Source organism: Dipodomys merriami, unplaced genomic scaffold, assembly GCF_024711535.1.
Source record: "Dipodomys merriami isolate MVZ:Mamm:240054 unplaced genomic scaffold, mDipMer1.0.p SCAF_691, whole genome shotgun sequence".
Taxonomy (NCBI): domain Eukaryota; kingdom Metazoa; phylum Chordata; class Mammalia; order Rodentia; family Heteromyidae; genus Dipodomys; species Dipodomys merriami.
In genome coordinates this window covers 161,454-180,830 of record NW_027206281.1, presented here as the reverse complement: position 1 = coordinate 180,830, position 19,377 = coordinate 161,454, and the positions used below count along the sequence as shown (strand labels likewise).

General features: G+C 61.4%; 2 protein-coding genes across 3 annotated transcripts; one reads left to right on the top strand and one right to left on the bottom strand.

Moving 5' to 3' along the window:
- The first annotated feature begins 844 nt into the window (after nucleotides 1-844).
- Nucleotides 845-7,354, top strand: Tigar (TP53 induced glycolysis regulatory phosphatase). 2 transcript variants are annotated; one of them, XM_070006045.1, is made up of 6 exons: nucleotides 845-932; nucleotides 4,177-4,214; nucleotides 4,506-4,622; nucleotides 5,092-5,169; nucleotides 6,043-6,153; nucleotides 6,809-7,354. In XM_070006045.1, coding segments are annotated over exons 1-6 (771 nt in total). In that variant the 5' UTR covers nucleotides 845-931; the 3' UTR covers nucleotides 7,235-7,354. The 2 variants fall into 2 exon arrangements, with proteins under 2 accessions (XP_069862146.1, XP_069862145.1); XM_070006044.1 differs by having other exon boundaries at nucleotides 851-932; nucleotides 4,501-4,622.
- A 3,325-nt stretch (nucleotides 7,355-10,679) lies between these two features.
- Fgf23 (fibroblast growth factor 23) lies at nucleotides 10,680-15,364 on the bottom strand. The gene is made up of 3 exons (XM_070006063.1): nucleotides 15,157-15,364; nucleotides 12,028-12,131; nucleotides 10,680-11,183 (listed from the first exon to the last, which is right to left on the bottom strand). The coding sequence occupies exons 1-3, from the start codon at nucleotides 15,362-15,364 to the stop codon at nucleotides 10,680-10,682; spliced, it is 816 nt and encodes a 271-aa protein (XP_069862164.1).
- Between the last annotated feature and the right edge of the window lie 4,013 nt (nucleotides 15,365-19,377).

The following is a 19,377-nucleotide window of genomic DNA, read 5'->3' as shown; positions in this document are numbered from 1 at the left end:
ACCCGGCAGGGGTTAAACCTCCTTGCAGCCCTTCTCCACCAGTCAGGGAAATCAGCTTGCACCAGGGAGGTTCAATGTGAGGGAGACTGCCAGGCTCAGGCCTGTAATCCTAGAACGGCTCCAGCCTGCAGTCCTGGGGATCAGGGTCAGGGGAGGAGGGGGGGTCCTTCCTGTGGGAGCCCCACAAGCCCTGACTTCAACCCTCAGTATGGGGAGAAAGAGGGGGGGAGAGAGAGAAGGAAGGAAGCATAGAAGAAAGCAATGAACCGGGAGGGAGGGAGGGGGGAGGGAGGGAGGGAGGGCAGGGAGGGAGGGGGAGGGGGGAAGGGGGGAGGGAGGGAGGGGAGAGGGAGGGAGGGAGCGAAGGAGGGGGAGAGGGGAGGGAGGGAGGGAGGGAGGGAGGGGGAGGGAGGGAGGGAAGGAGGGAGGGAGGGGGGAGGGAGGGAGGGGGAGGCTGTCATTGGGACCGGGGCGATCTGAACCCGTCCTTCGTAGGTTTACAGGCACTAGATGGCCCAGGGAGGCCCGGCCTGGTGCTTGATCCTGAGGGTGGCCCCCCGTTTCCCCCCCCCCGCCCCCCGTTTCCCCCCCTCGAATCTCAGCCGCGCCGAGATCAGATCGCGCAGAAATCCGCGCCCGCCGGGGGCGGGGCCCGGCGCACCTGCCGCCGGCCAATCACAGGCCCGCGCGCCGGCGCCCCGCCCCGGGGTGGGGCCTCGCCCCCCAGCCAATCCCCGCGGGCCCTCGCCCCCTGCGCGTCTCCGATTGGTCCGTCCGGCGTGACGTCAGGCCGCCCGGGCCTATGGCGGCGGGGCCGGCCGGCGGGACTGGCGGAAGTGGTGCGGGCGCGGCGGCCCCGCAGTCCGGAGCCGGGACGCCGGGCGCTGCGGACGCGCGGACATGACGCGCTTCGCCCTCACGGTGGTGCGGCAGTGAGTGCGGGGCGGGGTGCGGGCGGGGGTGCGGGGCGGGGCGGGGGTTCGGGGCGGGGGTGCGGGCGGGGGTCCGTGGCGGGGGTGCGGGGTCCGTGGCGGGGGTGCGGGCGGGGGTGCGGGCGGGGGTGCGGGCGGGGGTGCGGGGTCCGTGGCGGGGGTGCGGGCGGGGGTGCGGGGCGGGGCGGGGGTCCGTGGCGGGGGTGCGGGGCGGGGCGGGGGTCCGTGGCGGGGGTGCGGGCGGGGGTCCGTGGCGGGGGTGCGGGGTTCGTGGCGGGGGTCCGTGGCGGGGGTGCGGGCGGGGGTGCGGCGGGGCGGGGGTCCGTGGCGGGGGTGCGGCGGGGCGGGGTGCGGGCGGGGGTGCGGCGGGGCGGGGGTGCGGCGGGGCGGGGGTCCGTGGCGGGGGTGCGGGGCGGGGGTCCGTGGCGGGGGTGCGGGGTTCGTGGCGGGGGTCCGTGGCGGGGGTGCGGGCGGGGGTGCGGGGCGGGGCGGGGGTTCGGGGCGGGGGTGCGGGCGGGGGTCCGTGGCGGGGGTGCGGGGTCCGTGGCGGGGGTGCGGGCGGGGGTGCGGGCGGGGGTGCGGGCGGGGGTGCGGGGTCCGTGGCGGGGGTGCGGGCGGGGGTGCGGGGCGGGGCGGGGGTCCGTGGCGGGGGTGCGGGGCGGGGCGGGGGTCCGTGGCGGGGGTGCGGGCGGGGGTCCGTGGCAGGGGTGCGGGGTTCGTGGCGGGGGTCCGTGGCGGGGGTGCGGGCGGGGGTGCGGCGGGGCGGGGGTGCGGGCGGGGGTGCGGCGGGGCGGGGGTGCGGGCGGGGGTGCGGCGGGGCGGGGGTCCGTGGCGGGGGTGCGGCGGGGCGGGGTGCGGGCGGGGGTTCGTGGCGGGGGTGCGGGGCGGGGGTCCGTGGCGGGGGTGCGGGGTCTGTGGCGGGGGTGCGGGCGGGGGGGCGGGGTTCGTGGCGGGGGTGCGGGGCGGGGGTCCGTGGCGGGGGTGCGGGCGGGGGTGCGGGCGGGGGGGCGGGGTTCGTGGCGGGGGTCCGTGGCGGGGGTTCGTGGCGGGGGTGCGGGGCGGGGGTCCGTGGCGGGGGTGCGGGCGGGGGTGCGGGCGGGGGTGCGGGGCGGGGGTCCGTGGCGGGGGTGCGGGCGGGGGTGCGGGCGGGGGTGCGGCGGGGCGGGGGTTGCGGGGCCGGGGTTGCGGGGCCGGGTTCGGGGCGGGGGTGCGGGCGGGGGTGCGGCGGGGCGGGGGTTGCGGGGCCGGGGTTGCGGGGCCGGGTTCGGGGCGGGGGTGCGGGGCGGGGCGGGGATTCGGGGCGGGGGTGCGGGGTCCGGGCCCTCGAGGGCGGCTCCGACCCTTTCGACCCCGGAGCGGAGCGCGGATCTCCAGGGGCTCGGGTCCGCGCCTCCCCCCTCCCCCCCAGAGAAGGTTCTAGAGGGTTGAGGGAGGCTGGACCACGCCTAGGATCTGGTGCCCCCTGACCCCATCCCCCTCTGACCTCCATGTCCCCTGACCCCACGTCCCCTGACCCCACCTCCCCTGACCCCACGTCCCCTGACCCCACCTCCCCTGCCCCCCACCTCCCCTGACCCCACATCCCCTGACCCCACCTCCCCTGACCTCCCCTGCCCCCCACCTCCCCTGCCCCCACCTCCCCTGACCCCACATCCCCTGACCTCCCCTGCCCCCACCTCCCCTGCTCCCCACCTCCCCTGCCCCCCATCTCCCCTGCCCCCACCTCCCCTGCCCCCATCTCCCCTGACCCCACCTCCCCTGACCCCCATCTCCCCTGACCCCACCTCCCCTGACTCCACCTCCCCTGCCCCCCATCTCCCCTGCCCCCCATGTCCCCTGCCCCCACCTCCCCTGTTCCACATCCCCCATCTCCCCCGGCCCTCTACCCCAGGGGATTGAGGTGCTTGTGAAGCAGGAGTGTTGGACCTGGGACTTGAACTCAGGGCCTGGGTGCCGTCCGCTAGGGCCGCCTCCAATTTGGCCTTTTGCTGGCTCATTGGAGGGCCGCCGTCCTCCGATCTCAGGCTCCGGAGCGGCTGGGGGGTGGTGGGCAGGCGTGAGCAGGGTGCACAGACCCTCTGAGGGTTTGTGAAGAAGCTGCAGGATGGTGTCTTTCCAGGAGCTGCTGGCCCCGCGGACGCTGCCCATCCGAGGCCTATAAATGGCTGGTCACAGGATTCCTTCCCTTGGCACGGGCGCCAGGCTCCTGTGGGGCCGGAGTTATTTCTGACTTCTCCAGACCAGGCCTCTCTGCCCGGTCACCAGCCCAGCCACCTTGCGGGGAAAGCAAAGACATTCTTAGTGAAGCCCCCCCCCCCCAGCCCTGCGTTTCCCATCTGCCCCCCAAACCCAGTTCTAAAGGCTGGCACCAAGGCTTATGCAGGTGTCTTGATGAAGGTGACACTCCTGACCTCCATCAACGCTTCTGGGGAGAGCTCTGTTCGTCTGCTTTTGCTGGTCCTGGAGCTTGAACTCTGGTCCAGGGCGCTGTCCCCAGACTTCTCTGTCTTCAAGGCTGGCGCTCTGCCGCTTGAGCCACAGCGCCGCTTCAGTTTTCTGAGTGGTTTATGGGAGATCAGAGTCTCAGATCTCCAATCTCAGCCTCCTGAGTAGCTGGGATGACAGGCGTGGTACAGCCCGGCCCTGGAGTTCAAGCCCAATGCAGGAGAGAGAGACAGACAGACAGAGACAGGAGGGGGGTGTGAGGGGGAGGGGAGAGGAAGGGGGAAGGGAGAGACAGAGATAGATAACATTTTCCTCCTAGGTTCACTTAAGATTGCTTCCTGATCTAAACCTTTGATCTTGGAGTGATTTGGAAATCGAAACTCTAGTCCTGAGCTGGTGGCTCCCGCCTGTCATCCCAACTCCCCAGGAGGCTGAGATCTGAGGATCGAGGTTCAAAGCCAGCCTGGGCGGGAAAGTCCGTGAGACTCTGATCTCCAGTGAACCACCGAAAAGCCTGAAGTGGAGCTGTGGCTCAAGTGGTAGAGCACCAGCCTTGAGAAAAAAGCTCAGGGACAGTGCCCAGGGGCTGAGTTCAAGCCCCAGGACCAGCCTGTGCACGCATACACACACACACAGTTTATAAACACTGGTTTAGAATGGAATCAGAAGACAGGACTGGATCCCAGGCTCCTGTAGGTTTTCTTTTTTCCCTCACTGGGTTTTATTCATCCCCAAAATGACATCAGGTGGTGATATGTTCATTCATTCATTCATTCATTCATTCATTCTTTTCTTTTAGTGGAGAAACGAGACTCAACAAAGAAAAAATCCTTCAAGGTGGGTGGAACTCCCGGCTTCTTTAACTGGCTGGTTTAGAGGTGTGGGGGGAAGCGGGGCGCAGGGCCCAGGACCTGAGTTGGAGCCCCAGCATGGGGTGCACGCACGCACACACACACAATGCACGCACACACACACACATGCACGCACACACACATGCACGCACACACGCACACGCTCAGAATCTGTGGGTCTCGCCCGGAGGCTCCCTGGGCCTCTGCAGTGGGGGACTCGTGCGTGACTCGTGGGGCTCTGCGTGTGTGACCCCGCGTGACCCTCTCCGCAGGGCAGGGCGTGGACGAGCCCCTCTCAGACGCTGGCCACGTGCAGGCCGCGGCGGCCGGCCGGTTCCTGAGCCGCGTGGTATTCACACACGCCTTCTCCAGTGACCTTACCAGGACCAAGCAGGTGAGCGGCAGGTTGGGGGCGGGCGGGGGGCGGGGCCCGGAGAAGGGGGCTCCCTGAACCCGGGGAAACCAAGTCCCGCATGGACAGCAGCCCCCCCCCAAGGCAGAGTTGTGCTTTTCACAGTACTTTCGATTGCTGGCTTGTTTCTTGGTTTTGTATCGGTCCTGAGGCTTGAACTCGGAGCCCGGGCGCTGTCCCTGAGCCTCTCTGTGCGCAAGGCTAGCGCTCTACCCCTTGAGCCACAGCGCCACTTCCGGCTTTTTTCTTTTTTGCTTCTGTGGTGCTGAGGAATCGAACCCAGGGCCTCAGGCATGCAAGGCGAGCGCTCTACCACTGAGCCACCTTCCCAGCCCCACCCTTTTCTCTTTAATTGCTAGTTCCTTTTACTTCACTGAGATGATACAGATCCTTACTTTGAGGTTTCTCGTGGTGACTTTTGTGTCATTCGTGTGTCATTTTTTTTTTCCAGACTATTCACGGGATTTTGCAGGAAAGCGAATTCTGCAGACAGCTGACAGTGAAGTACGATCTGAGACTTCGGGAAAGGGTAAGCGGCGTCTCCGCGCCCCCGTCTGCATGGGGCAGATTTCCTCTCCATCACAGCGGCCTGTCCAGTGCCTTTGACATCAGCGTGGGGCCGGGCGCCGGTGCACACGCCTGTCATCCCAGCTCCTCAGGAGGCTGAGATCTGAGGATCACTGGTTAACCATCAAAATAAATCCAGGGCCTGGGCAGGTGGCTCAGTGGTAGAGTGCTCGCCTAGCATGCATGAAGCCCTGGGTTTGATTCCTCAGCACTACAGACACAGAAAAGGCCGGAAGTGGTGCTGTGGCTCAAGTGGTAGAGCGCCAGCCTTGAGCCAAAGAAGCTCAGGGACAGCGCCCAGGCCCTGAGTTCAAGACCTAGGACTGGCAAACGAGAAAAGAAGAACAAAACATGCCATATCTCTCCCATGCGTTGAGTTTAACTCAGTGTGGGAAAATCTCACCCCCCCCCCATCCTGTCATTGTAAGCACACATTTTCTTTGTGTGTGGGGAGGAGAGGGGGTACTGGGCCCTGAATTGAGATAGGCAGGCATTGTACCCCTCGAGTCACGCTTCTGGAAGCTTCTTTTGCTTACTTTACCAACGGGGTTTTAGGTTTTGCCTTGGGCCAGCCTCCAACTCCGAACCTCCCGATCTCTGCCGGGCTTACACGCATGCACCACCGCACTGGGGCCTTAGAGTTTCTCAGGGCCGTGTTATTGGCAACCATGAAGCCCTCCAGAAACCCCTTAGGGGGTCCCTCTGCCCCGTGGTCTCCCATTCCCAGCTGGAAACAAGGGGGACATGTCTGGGGCATAAAAGGAATTGGTTCTGGTCACTTCCAGTGGACCCCCGCGGTCCTAAGCCCCTCCCCCTCTCTCCCCGCCCACTGCAGAAGTACGGGATCGCCGAGGGCAGAGCCCTGAGTGAGCTGCGGGCCATGGCCAAGGCTGCTGGGGAGCAGTGCCCGGCCTTCACCCCGACCGGGGGCGAGACGCTGGCGCAGGTACGGGGGAGGGGGGGCAGGGGGGGCGAGGGGAGGGGCACACGGACGGGTTGCGCTCTGATGCTGCTGCACAGGCCACACCTGATATCAATCCTTCTTTGGTTTCGGTGCCACTCGAACCCAAGGCCTAGCCACGTTCAGCTCCGTTTCCTGGCTCGAGGCTGGTGCTCTACCACTTGAGCCACGCCTCCAGCCCTGCTTCTTGCCGGCGATAGCTGTCTTAGCATAAGTCCTCCCTTCTTGAGGGGGAGCCACTGTCCCCCTGTGGCTTCTCACCCCCCCCCCACCCAGTTTTCTTTCCCAGTGGAGGGAAGCGTCGAGGGGAGTCAGAGGCCCGGGCTGGCCTTGAACCACAGACCTCCAACCTCTGCCTCCCAAGTAGCTAGGGTTACAGGCATGAGGCTTGAAAATTAATCACTGTGTGTGTGTGTGTGTCTGTGTGTGTCTGTGTGTCTGTGTGTGTGTGTGTACTGGGCTTCAACTCCAGGACCCTCAGATCTCAGCCTCCCGAGTAGCTGGGATGACAGGCGTGAGCCACAGAGCTCAGCTAGAGATTGACCTGCACAGCAGTTGTACGCTGTGGGTTTCCCGGATGTTGTGGGCGTTCCCGGACTGGGCGGGCCTGGCCCACTCGGTGTGACTTCTTCATTTCCAGGTGAAAACCCGTGGGAAGGATTTCTTCGAGTCTCTGTGTCAGCTCATCGGGGACGAGGCCGCCAGCAGAGGCCCGGCGCCCCCCGGCGCCCCGAGCCAGCGCCTGGAGACCCTGCTGGCGGAGATTTCCCCTCCAGGACAAAGTGGCAGGTGGGACTCGAACTCACAGCCCGCCGGCCCGGGCCTGGCAGCCAGCGTCCTGGTGGTGACCCACGGCGCGTACATGAGAAACCTGTTCGATTACTTCCTGACCGACCTCAAGTGCTCCCTGCCCCCCACCCTGGGCAAATTCGAACTCACGTCCGTCAGCCCCAACACGGGGATCAGCGTGTTCCTGGTGAGCTGTGAGGAGGGCCGGCGGCCCGCGCTCCAGTGTGTGTGCATGAACCTGGTGGAGCATCTCCACGAGGCCCCGGACACGGCCTGAGCGGTGTGGGTCGCCCCCAGACCCTCCCAGCCCCGGAGTGGGGGGGGTCCCCCGGGCCCGCTGTATTTCCAGACACGTCGAAGAATTGGCCCCATCAAACAGCATCCACCTGCCCCTGCACCTGCCGCTTCATGTGTCTTATTTCTTCGTGCGGTCCTGGGACTCGAACTCAGGACCCCAGCCTTTTTGGCTCAAATCTGCTCAAGGCTGGCTGGCGCTCTACCACTCCGCTTCTGGCTTCCATCTAGTTCCTTGGAGATGAGAGTTTTATTGATGGACTTTCCTGCCCAGGCTGGCCTCGAACGGCGATCCTCCCATCTCAGCCTCCAGAGCAGCTGGGATGCCGGGCGTGAGCACCAGTCCCTGGTCACAGTTTCCCAGTGTCAGGTTGTGCACAGTTACAGCTGGGGGCCGGAGGTGGCTGGAGGGATCAGGTCACAAGTTGGGGCACAGGGAGTCATGAGTTTCTGCATCTTCTGTTTGGGGGTTTCTGGGGTTTTTTTTTTTTTTGGGGGGGGGAAATGGCTTGAACTCTGGGCCTGCCAGCTGCCCCTGAGCTCTTCAGCTCAGTTTTCCTTCCTGTTCTCTGATGGCTCATTGGCGATGAGTCTCACGGGCCTTTCCTGCCGGGGCCGGCCTCCAACCACGATCCTCGGATCTCAGCCTCCTGAGTCGCTGGCGTGGCAGGCCACGGAGGGGGGGGGCACTAAAACCTGTCCCAGGAGCGGCTGCAGGAGGGGGTTTTGTTTTCAAGGACTGCGAATGGGAACCACCTCCGTCCAGCCCCCACCCACGTCCCCGGGCCTCTTCTCCACACCTTACACCAGTCAGCCAGAGCTGCCACAGCCCCTGTTCATTCCCCGCAAACCAGGACTCGGAATCCCCACTCTCCGCCCAGGGCTGGACGGGCAGCTGCAGACGCGCCGAGCGCCCACCAGGTGGCGGCAGAGCACAGCCGGGGACTCAAGACCCACCGAACTCAGCCAAGCGTGCAAAACTACCATCGCTCTGTGTGTGTGCATGTTCACGGAGCGGGGCCCAGGTGTACACGATGATCTGTTGGATTAGAACAACTGTATTTGATTAAGCAAAGTGTTCTGGTTTTTCGTGACCGTGGAGGTAGCAGCGTTGACACAGAAGTAAAAGATCATTCCCGCCGGGTGCTGTGGCTCACGCCTGTCATCCCAGCTACTCAGGAAGCTGAGATCTGAGGATATGGTGGCTCAAAGCCAGCCCCAGCAGGAAAGTCCAGTGAACCACTAGCAAAAAGCCAGAAGTAGTGCTGTGGCTCAAGCGGTAGAGCGCCAGCATTCAGCAAAAGAAGCTCAGGAACAGCCCAGGTCCTGAGTTCAAGCCCCACGACCAGCATTTTAAAGCCCACAAAAATCAGAATCATGCTAGAAACCCAATATTAATTTTTAAGAAATTCCATTGTCTAGAATAATTGCATCTCAATCAAATTGGGGGGGGGGGAGGCTCTGGGCACTGTCCCTGGGCTTTATTTGCTCAAGGCTAGCGCTCTACCACTTGAGCCACAGCGCCACTTCAGCTTTTTCTGTGTGATTCTGAGGAATTGAACCCAGGGCTTCATGCATGCTAGGCGAGCACTCTACCACTGAGCCACCTGCCCAGCCTGAGTTTTGTAAATACCCAAAGAGATTTCTTTTTCTTCTTTTTTTTTTAATGTGTGAGCACACTCAACAATTTTGATTGAGGGGCTGGGAAGGTGGCTCAGTGGTAGAGCGCTTGCCTTGCATGCATGAGGTCCTGGGTTCAATTCCTCAGCACCACATACACAGAAAAAAGCCAGGATGGTGTTATGCCTCAAGTGGTAGAGCTCCAGCCTTGAAGAGCTGAGGGACAGCGCCCAGGCCCAGAGTTCAAGCCCCAGGACTGGCCAAAAGAAAAGCTTTATTTTGTTTTTCTTTCCTCTTTAGCTCTGTCCAGATAAAACTTGGAGAGAGATTCTCCCGCACTGGCAACTGGTTTTTATGTAGAAATGTAGCTGGAGAGGCAGCAGAAGCCGAAATCAGTTTTATTTAAACAAGGATGGGGGGGGGGGACGGGGAAAAGTGGGGTGACATTTTTATAAATATCTATAAATACAGAGTGATAGGCTGTCTTCCAAATAAATAAATAAATACCACCCGATGACGGCGCTCTTACACAGAGACCCTGTGTGTGTGTTGGGGGGGGCTGGAGTTAGTAGGGGTCTGGGAGGTGGGCTTGTACAGTTTTCTAGAACCATCTCGGAATTTTTCCCACACAGGCCTCTGTGGGGAAGCACTAATAAAATGGGGGGGGGCTGTAGGTGCTCATTTAAAGGGAGGAAGGAAAAGGAGTCAGGTTGGGGGACTCTGCTCCCAGGGTAAGGCTGAGGTGGGGGGGGTGGATGTCGGGGAGGGGACATCGGTGTGCATTTAGTATTGAATCCCAGGACTGGGGGTGTCTGAGATTGGGGGAACACTGCGGGGGAGCTGGCTGAAAATCAGGCCTGAAGCCCCGCCCGGCTTCACCTGCCCTGTGCAGGCCCACCGTGCAGTCTGGGTGTCTGGGCAGCCTGGGGTGATGACCTTGCCCTGGGGGTGAATGACCTTGTCTCGGGGGGATGACCTTGTCCCTGGGGTAGATGACCTTGTGGGGGTAGGTGACCTTGTCCCAGGGAGAAATGACCTTGTGTGGGGGCGGATGGCCTTGTCCCCGGGATAGATGACCTTTGGGGGGGTGGATGACCTCGTCCCCGGGGTGGATGACCTTGGGGGGGTGGATGACCTCGTCCTGGGGTGGATGACCTTTGGGGGGGGTGGATGACCTCGTCCCGGGTGGATGACCTTGTCCCAGGTTGGATGACCTTTGGGGGGGTGGATGACCTTGGGGTGGATGACCTTGGGGGGGTGGATGACCTTGGGGGGGTGGATGACCTCGTCCTGGGGTGGATGACCTTTGGGGGGGTGGATGACCTTTGGGGGGGTGGATGACCTTTGGGGGGTGGATGACCTTTGGGGGGGTGGATGACCTCATCCCCGGGGCGGATGACCTTGGGGGGGTGGATGACCTTGTCCCTGGGTGGATGACCTTTGGGGGGGTGGATGACCTTTGGGGGGGTGGATGACCTTTGGGGGGTGGATGACCTTTGGGGGGGTGGATGACCTCGTCCCCGGGGCGGATGACCTTGGGGGGGTGGATGACCTTTGGGGGGTGGATGACCTTGTCCCTGGGTAGATGACCTTTGGGGGGTGGATGACCTTGGGGGGGTGGATGACCTTTGGGGGGGTGGATGACCTTTGGGGGGGTGGATGACCTTGTCCCTGGGTGGATGACCTTGTCCCCGGGGCAGATGACCTTTGGGGGGGCTGGACGGCCTCGTCCCAGGGCAGATGACCTTTGGGGGGGTGGATGACCTTTGGGGGCTGGACGGCCTCGTCCTCGGGCGGCCGCGCTGTGGCTAGGCCGCGCCCCGCGCCGCCGCCTCGCAGCCCGCGCCGGGCCCCCGCGCGCGCGCGCCCCGCAGCACCCCGAGCGGGTCGCTGGCGTCCTCGGCGCGGGGCGGCGCGGGGCGGCGCGCGCAGGCGGCGGCGGTGGCGGCGCGGGGCGCGGCGGGCGCCAGGCGCGGGCGCGGCTTGAGCACGCGCAGCGGGTCCCCCGCGTGCGGGGCGGCGCGCGTGGCGCGGCGCGGGCGCGCCGTGTGGAAGCGCGGCAGGGCCAGCTCGTTCCGGCGCGCCAGGAACTGCGCCTGCGCGGGCGGCGGCCCCGCCCCGCCGCGAGGCCCCGCCCCGCCCCGCGGCCCCGCCCCCGCCCCGCCCCGCGGCCACGCCCCCGCCCCGCCCCGCGGCCACGCCCCCGCCCCGCCCAGGCTCAGCGCGCGCCGCCGGTCCGGGGACTCGAACACGTCCAGCCCGTTCTCCAGGCGGCGCGGGCGGAAGCGGCAGCTCGCGGGCTGGAAGTCCGGCTGCGGGGAGACGCGGGGTCAGCGGCGGGGCCGGCCCGCGAGGGACCCCGGGGCCGCCCCGGGGAGGGACCTGGTCCTGGGGTGGTGACCTTGTCCTGGGGATGACCTTGTCCCTGGGGATGACCTTGTCCCTGGGGTGGATGACCTTGTCCTGGGGTGGTGACCTTGCCCCTGGGGTGGATGACCTTGCCCCTGGGGTAGATGACCTTGTCCTGGGGTGGTGACCTTGCCCCTGGGGCGGTGACCTTGTCCATGGGGTAGATGACCTTGCCCCTGGGGTGGATGACCTTGTCCTGGGGTAAATGACCTTGCCCCTGGAGCAGTGACCTTGTCCCTGGGGTGGATGACCTTGTCCTGGGGATGACCTTGTCCTGGGGATGACCTTGTCCTTGGGTGGATGACCTTGTCCTGGGAATGGATGACCTTGTCCTGGGGTAGATGACCTTGCCCCTGGGGTGGATGACCTTGCCCCTGGGGATGACCTTGTCCTGGGGATGACCTTGTCCTGGGGATGACCTTGTCCTGGGAATGGATGACCTTGCCCCTGGGGTAGATGACCTTGTCCTGGGGTGGTGACCTTGCCCCTGGGGCGGTGACCTTGTCCATGGGGTAGATGACCTTGCCCCTGGGGTGGATGACCTTGTCCTGGGGTAAATGACCTTGCCCCTGGGGCAGTGACCTTGTCCCTGGGGTGGATGACCTTGTCCTGGGGTGGTGACCTTGTCCATGGGGCAGTGACCTTGTCCTGGGGTGGATGACCTTGTCCATGGGCAGGTGACCTTTCCCAGGCGTGTGTGTCCCCCTGTCCCCCCCCAGCCCCCCCTCCCGCACCCCGGACACTCACCGACCCGAAGGCCCGGCCGCGGTTGTCCAGGCAGAGGAAGCGGCGGCTCATCACGCCTCGGATGACCACCACGTCCGCGTCCTCCCACCGGATGGTCAGTGCGCCTGCAGGGAGGCCAGGCCGGGGCTGGGCGGGGCTCTGCCGGCCCCCCCACGACCCCCTGCTGCCCCCCGGAGGCTCAGAGCCCCGAGGCCTCCACGCCTGCCCACATTTGCCAGGCTAAGCCCACCCTTTCCTGTGCCGGTCCTGGGACTTGAACTCAGGGCCTGGGCGCTGTCCCTGAGCTTTTCTGCTCAAGGCTGGCGCTCTACCACTCGAGCCACAGCTCCGCTTCGACTTTTTGCTGGTTCATGGGAGATGAGAGTCTGGGGGGGGGTGGACTTTCCTGCCCAGGCTGGCTTTGAACCGTGATCCTCAGATCTTGGCCTCCTGAGCCGCTGGGATGACGGGCGTGGACTGCCCAGCCCAGGTTAGCGGGTGGGCACTAGCCACGGCCCCTTCCCAAGGCCCGGCCCGGCCCGGCTGAGCCTCCCCGGCCTGGGGAGGAGCTGGACGCAGCGCCCGCCCTGCCGGGAAGCCGCAAGGAGCTGATCAGAAGGAAAGGCAGCGGCGCACTTCCTCCCCAGAGCATCAGCCTGCCGCGTCCACTCATCCGCCGCGGGAGCCCAGCCCCTCCTCTGCACGGATCCTGCCAGAGTACCCGGAGCAGGCTTCTGCTCCCTTTTCCAGAACGTTCTTGTCACAATATATATCCGTCTGTAGCGAGCATCCATCCATCCACTGTCTGTATGTTCTCTTTAACTAGCATCTATCTGTTGAATCTATCCTCTATCTGTCCATCCATCCTTTATCTGTCTGTCTACCTATCATCTGTCTGTCCGTCCACCCATCCACCAATCATCCATCCACTCTGGGTATGTGTTGTATCTAGTTATCTATCGGCTATCTATTGATCTATCATTCCTCTGTTGAATCTATCATCTGTCTATCATTTATCTGTAGATCTATCTACCCATTCATCCATCATTTATCTGTCTATCATCTATCTATCTATCTATCTGTCTGTCTGTTTGTGTCTATCCACCCATCCATCCACTCTGCCTATGCACTGATCTATTTATCATCCATTGATCTATCATCTTTCTGTTGAATCTATCACCTATCTTTCCATCCATCCATCAAGTATCTATCTATTCATCCATCCATCATTTATCTGTCATCTGTCTGTCTATCAGACTGTTCATTCATCCATCCATCCACTCTGTGTGTGTTGTATCTATTTGTCTATTATCTACTATTGATCTATCATCTCTCTGTTGAATGTATTATCTATCTGTTCATGCATCTGTCTATCATTTATCTGTCTGTCTATCTATCCACCCACCCATCCATCATTTATCTGTCTATCATCTATTGGTCTGTCCCACAGTGTCTGTCTATCCATCCATCTATCCATCCATCCATCCATCCATCCACTGTCTAAATGTTATATCTATTATCAATCTATAGCTTTATCATCTATTGGTCTATATCTATCATCTATCTATGGATCTATCCAGCTATCCATATCATCCATCCATTACCTACCTTGTCCATCTGTCTGCTGCTGTCTATCTGTTCTGTCTGTCTGTCTGTGCATCCATCCATCCATCCGTCTACCTCCTGTCTTATTTTGACACACACATAGGGGCACCATACCTAAGATGATGAACCAACTCAGGGAGCTGGGGGGGGTCTCCCACTGTCCTGGGTTTGTAAACCGCCTGGGGCTTAGGCTAGGGCTCATCTTCCTCCAAAATGCAACGCTTAGCTAGTGTGTGCACCAGAGCATGCACGTGCATGCACACAATGCACATGCATGCACACAATGCACACATGTACACTCATGCACACACATGCACACACATGCACATGCATGCACACAATGCACACACATACACTCATGCACACACATGCACACACGCGCACTCGCATGCACACACATGCACACGCGCCCAACGTTGGCTCAAGTCCTCTTAGTCATTCAGGACTGCAATACTTTTTGCTCATTTCTGCTTTGGGCAGAGCTGGGGTTTGAACTCGGGGCCTTACCCCTGGGCCAGGCCGGCCCTGGGCAGCTGTGCCACGTTGCCTGACACCTCTCTGGCTTCTTGGCACTTGCCAGCCCAGAACCAGAATGTTCTAGAGGCTGGGGTCCAAGAGTGAGATCCCAGGGCAAGGCTGGTGGTTGCTGAGGGGCTGGGGGGGGGGCCAGGGTGGACCCGAAGACCCAGGACCAGCTTCCCCGGCTCTCCTCACTCTGTTTTCCTTTTTATTTACTTATCTATTTTCTTTCTTGTGCCCGTCCTGGGGCTCGAACTCAGGGCCTGGGCGCTGTCCCTGAGCTTTTTATTCAAGGCTGGTGCTCTACCCCTTGAGCCACAGCACCACTTCTGGGTTTTCTGGTGGTTCTATGGCAGTAAGAGTCTCACAGACTTTCCTGCCTGGGGCTGGCTTTGAACCTCGATCCTCAGATCTCAGGCTGCTGCGTAGCGGGGATGACAGGCGGGAGGCGCTGATCTTTGGGGTGACTTGGTCCCCCTTGTGGGCCTCCGCCTCCATCGCTCTCCTGCTCTGAAACTTCCTGCTATTTGATGCTTTTTTCTTGTGTTCTTCTCAAGCGCCTGGTCAGGGCAGAAAAACCAAAACCAAAAACACCCCAAAACACCTCTCCCTTGAAGTTTAAAAAAGGGAACACAGGAGCCAGGTGGCTCCCGCCTGTCATCCCAGCGACTCAGGAGGCTGAGATCGGAGGATCACGGTTCAAAGCCAGCCCGGGGCAGGAAAATCCATGAGACTCTGATCTCCCAGGAACCACCAGAAGGCTGAAAAGTGGGGGTGCGATGGCTGGAGGGGTAGGGCGGTTATTACTGAGTGACAAAGCTCAGAGACAGTTACGCCCGGGTCCTGAGTTCAAGCCCCAGGACCGGCACCCAAGAGGAAAAAAGGAAGAGAAACCAACAGAACAAAAACGAAACACACACACACAGAGAGCAGGATCTAGGGGAATCTAGGAGACTGGGTTAGCCCCTTGGGCTAGCCCTGGGCTTCTTTCTCCCCCCCCTCGTGTAGACCCCCGTCTGTACTCACTGTAGATGGTTTGCTGGGGTGATCCGTCCACACGGCCGTCTGCGTGGATCTGAAGATGGAAGCCGGCCCTGGCCGAGGCTGTGTACAGGTGCAGCGGGTCTCCGCCCCAGCTGGAATCGAGCAGTGGGGAGGAATCGGGGAAGGCGGTGACCCCAGGGCTGGAGAAGACCAGGGCGCTGAGCAGGAGGCTGAGAGGGGGCCCCCACATGGCTGGGATCCGGTCTGCAGGCTGCTGTCCCTGGCCGCTGGGCTCCCCTCCCTCCTTCCCCCGGGTCTTTTTAAAGGTTATGGGACAGCAAACAGGAAAAAAAAAAAAAAAAAAAGAAAAAAAAACCCAACAAACCTCCCAGGACTCACATCCTTGGGGGCTGCGATCGGAGCTTCGTAGGAAGAAAAAAAAAATGTGATAGCCAAGATCTGTGGGCACGTGGATTCCAGAAACACACACACAGACAGACAGACAGACACACGCACGCGTGCACGTTCACGCCCCCTCCATCACCAGCCGCCCTCCTTCCCGGCCCCCGCCCACCACGTAAAGCACACAGGAGCCAAACTTATTCATGACCTGTGCGTATCACACACACACACACACACACACACACACACACACACACACACACACACACACACACACACACACACACACACACACACACACCCTGACCTCTCCCCTGGAAGTGTGAAGGCTGGCAGTCTTCCGGAAGTGGACATCCGCCATCCTCTCCGCCACCCCCAGGGCCCCGGCTCATTTTGGTTTTCCCAGGCCTGAGGGTTCCAAGCTTGGGCGGACCCCCAGCTTCCTCCCCCTGGCATCCCCACCCCCCTTCCCTGCTGGAGAAAGGGGTGCACAGAAGCCACCGCTGACATTTGGGGAGGGAAAGGAGAAGTTTGGAAATCATTCCAAACCCCAGAGTCAAGCCGGGCGCTGGTGGCTCCCGCCTGCCACCCCGGCCACTCAGGAGGCTGAGGTCTGAGGATCGCGGTTTGAAGCCAGCCTGGGTAGGAAAGTCCAGGAGGCTCTTCTTGCCAATGAACCACCCAAAGCCAGATATGGAGGCGTGGCGCAAGTGGTAGAGCACCAGCCTTGAGTGTAAAAGCTCAGGGACAGCGCCCAGGCCCTGAGTTCAAGCCTCACGCGCACGCACACACACACACACACACACACAGGTACTAAGGTCGAGTCTCAGTTTCCCCAGAACAGTAGCAGGACAAGGTGGCCCCAGCACTCTGTTTTCTTTTCTTTTTTCTTGTCAATTGTGAGCCTTGAACTCAGGGCCTGGGCGCTGTCCCTCAGCTCTTCAGCTCAAGGCGGGCGCTCTACCCCTTGAGCCACAGCGCCACGTCCGGTTTTCTGGTGGTTCATGGGAGATCAGAGTCTCACAGACTTTCCTGCCTGGGCTGGCTTTGAACTGCGATCCTCAGATCTCAGCCTCCTGAGTCGCTGGGATGACAGGCGGGAGCCGCCGGGTCTGTCCGGCTACAATGCATATTTTAATAGCTTCATGAATGACAGGGCGTGGGAATGTGTGGGAGATGGGGGATGAGGGAGAGGTGTATGCAAGGACGTAGCCAGGAGTCTGAGAAGGTCTGGGGCACAGGGAAGGGAGGAGGGAGCGCGGCGGAGGGGCTGGGTCTGATCAAGAAGCCCGGTTTAGCTGGCTGGGTGCAGTTGGCTCATGCTGGGAATCCCAGCTACTCGGGAGGCTGAGATCTGAGGAACGCGGTTCAAAGCCAGCCTGGGCAGGAAAGTCTGTGCGACTCTGATCTCCAAGGAACCACTGCATAAGCAGAAAAAGCTGGAAGTGGTGCTGTGGCTCAAGCGGTAGAGCACCAGCCTTGAGTGGAAAAGCTCAGGGGCGGTGTCCAGGCCCTGAGTTCAAGCCCCGTGACTGACAACAACCACCATTACCACCAGGGAAACATGTTTTTTGATTTTTCCCAGTTCTGGGGCTTGAACTCTGGGCCCGGGCACCGTCCCTCAGCTCTTCAACTCATGGCTGGTGCTCTACCACTTGAGCCACAGCGCCACTTCCAGCTTTTTTTCTGCTTATGTGGTGCTGAGGAATCGAACCCAGGGCCTCAAGCATGCAAGGCAAGCGCTCTACCACAGAGCCACCTCCCCAGCCCCTCCCTGAGCTTCTTTTGCTCAGGGCTGGCACTCTACCACTTGAGCCACACTGCCACTTCTGGCTTTTTTCTGTGTATGTGATTCTGAGGAATTGAACCCAGGGCTTCATACATGCTAGGCGAGCGCTCCACCACTGAGCCACCTTCCCGGCCCAGAAGCATGGTTGGCAGGGAACATTATACATGAACAAGTGGAGACCCTGATGTTTGGGTTAGGACCCGGTGTCCTGGCTGCTCTAATAAGAATCGCAGTGAAGCAGGAGAGAAGACTCAAGCTGATCACCCTGGCTGCTAGGGAGGCAGAGACATGAGGGCCCAACTTAGGGCAGCGGCCCAGCCGAATGGTCACAAGACCCCATCTCCACCGCCGGGGCCGGGAGTGGTAGCACACACCTGTATCCCATGGAGGAGCATTGCAGGTACTAGTCAGGGAAACAGAAACAGGAGGATCACAGTCCAGGCTGGCTTGGCCACAAATCGAGAAATCCTCCTCCTCCTCTAAATAAAATAATAATGATAATAATGATGATGATGATGATGATGATGATGATGATGATAATAATAATAATAATAAACAACCAAGCAAAAAGGAGATGCAGGGTCCGTGGTTTAACTGGTAGGGAACCGATCTGGCCTGTTCTGGCCTGTCTGTCAGGCTGCTCTGTTTTCTGTCCCCACCAGGGGATAATCTGCCCCGTTTGTCCATCCGGCCTCTGTGATCTCAGGATCCTGAGACTCACTGTCCCCCCCGGACCCGCTTGGACCCCTCCCTGTGGGCGCCCCGAGCCCCCCGCACATGTCTGGAAGGGCTGTTTCCAGCCTGGGGGTCGGTGCTGGAGCGTGTGCACGCGTGTGTGTCACAGCCCGGCCTCATTGTGGATTCAGTGGAAAGCAGGATGCGGGGCTTCCGGAGGGCGGGCGGGCGGGCGGGCATTCCCTCAGCCTCCCTGGAGGTCAGGGCTGCTGGGACGGCGTGGGGGGGGGGGAGGCTCCTGCTGCCCTGGGGGGGGGGAGGGGGGGAGACTCCCCCTCCAGGGCCTCCACGGGGTCCCCGCAGCGGCCTCTCTGTGGAGACCCCGGAAGATTCATCCTTAGAGCTGAGAGTGAGCAAGGCATCATGGGTGTAGCAGAGGGGCTCCCATGACCCCAGGGGGTGACCTCGGTGTGCGCAAGCCACCTCAGCCCCTGAGCCTCAGTTTCCCCCTCCTTCCCTTCCTTTTCTTCTTCTTTCCTTCCTCCCAAGGGCTTTGGTCTGTCACAGAGGCTGGCCTCCAACTCCAGATCCTCCTTCATCAGCCTCCCCAGGGATGACAGGTGTGTCTGTTTCCCAAAGCTCAGCCCTCCCTCTGTCTCTGTGTCTGTCTCTCTGTCTCTGTGTCTGTTTCTCTCCCCCCCCCCCCGTCAGGCATTTCCCCCCCCCCAGCTCTCACTTCCTGTTGGAGTTTCTCACAGGTGCTTTCCAGCCAAAGCAGCTTGTAAGTCCCACTTACAGTCTAACCTAACTCCTAAGAAAGGCATGTGCCAGACAGGCTTGCCAGCGGGCTGAGACAGCACAGGAGGGAATGGAGACCCCGTGTTCACCCCGCGGGGAGGGGGGACCCCGAGAACTCCCATCGTGGAAATGACGTGGCTAAATTCACGGGTCAAGGTGGCCACTGGGGAGGAAGAGGGGCGAGATGATCAGTAGGAGGACCTTGGACATCTTCTGGAATGTTCCAGACGAGACCTGAACTGAGCTGGAGACAAACCAGTTGAGGCTAGAGAGAAAGAACAACCAAGCACATGGGTTCCTGAACCATCCTGAGAAAGAACTCATGGGAATGAGGGACTGGCGGGGGGAGGGGTACAGGGGTAAGAGGAGGAGGGGGGAGGGGGAAGGAGAGAGAGAGTTGAGGGTTTAGCTTTGAGAGTTTGGGGGGGGGGGGAAATCAGGCCTGGAAGTGGAGAAAGAAGAGAAGCCCAGATATGGGTATTTAAGAAGAGCATGGTGGAAGAAAAACCCACAAAAGGGCTGGGCAGGTGGCTCCGTGGTAGAGCGCTCGCCTAGCACGCAGGAAGCCCTGGGTTCCATTCCTCAGCGCCACATACACA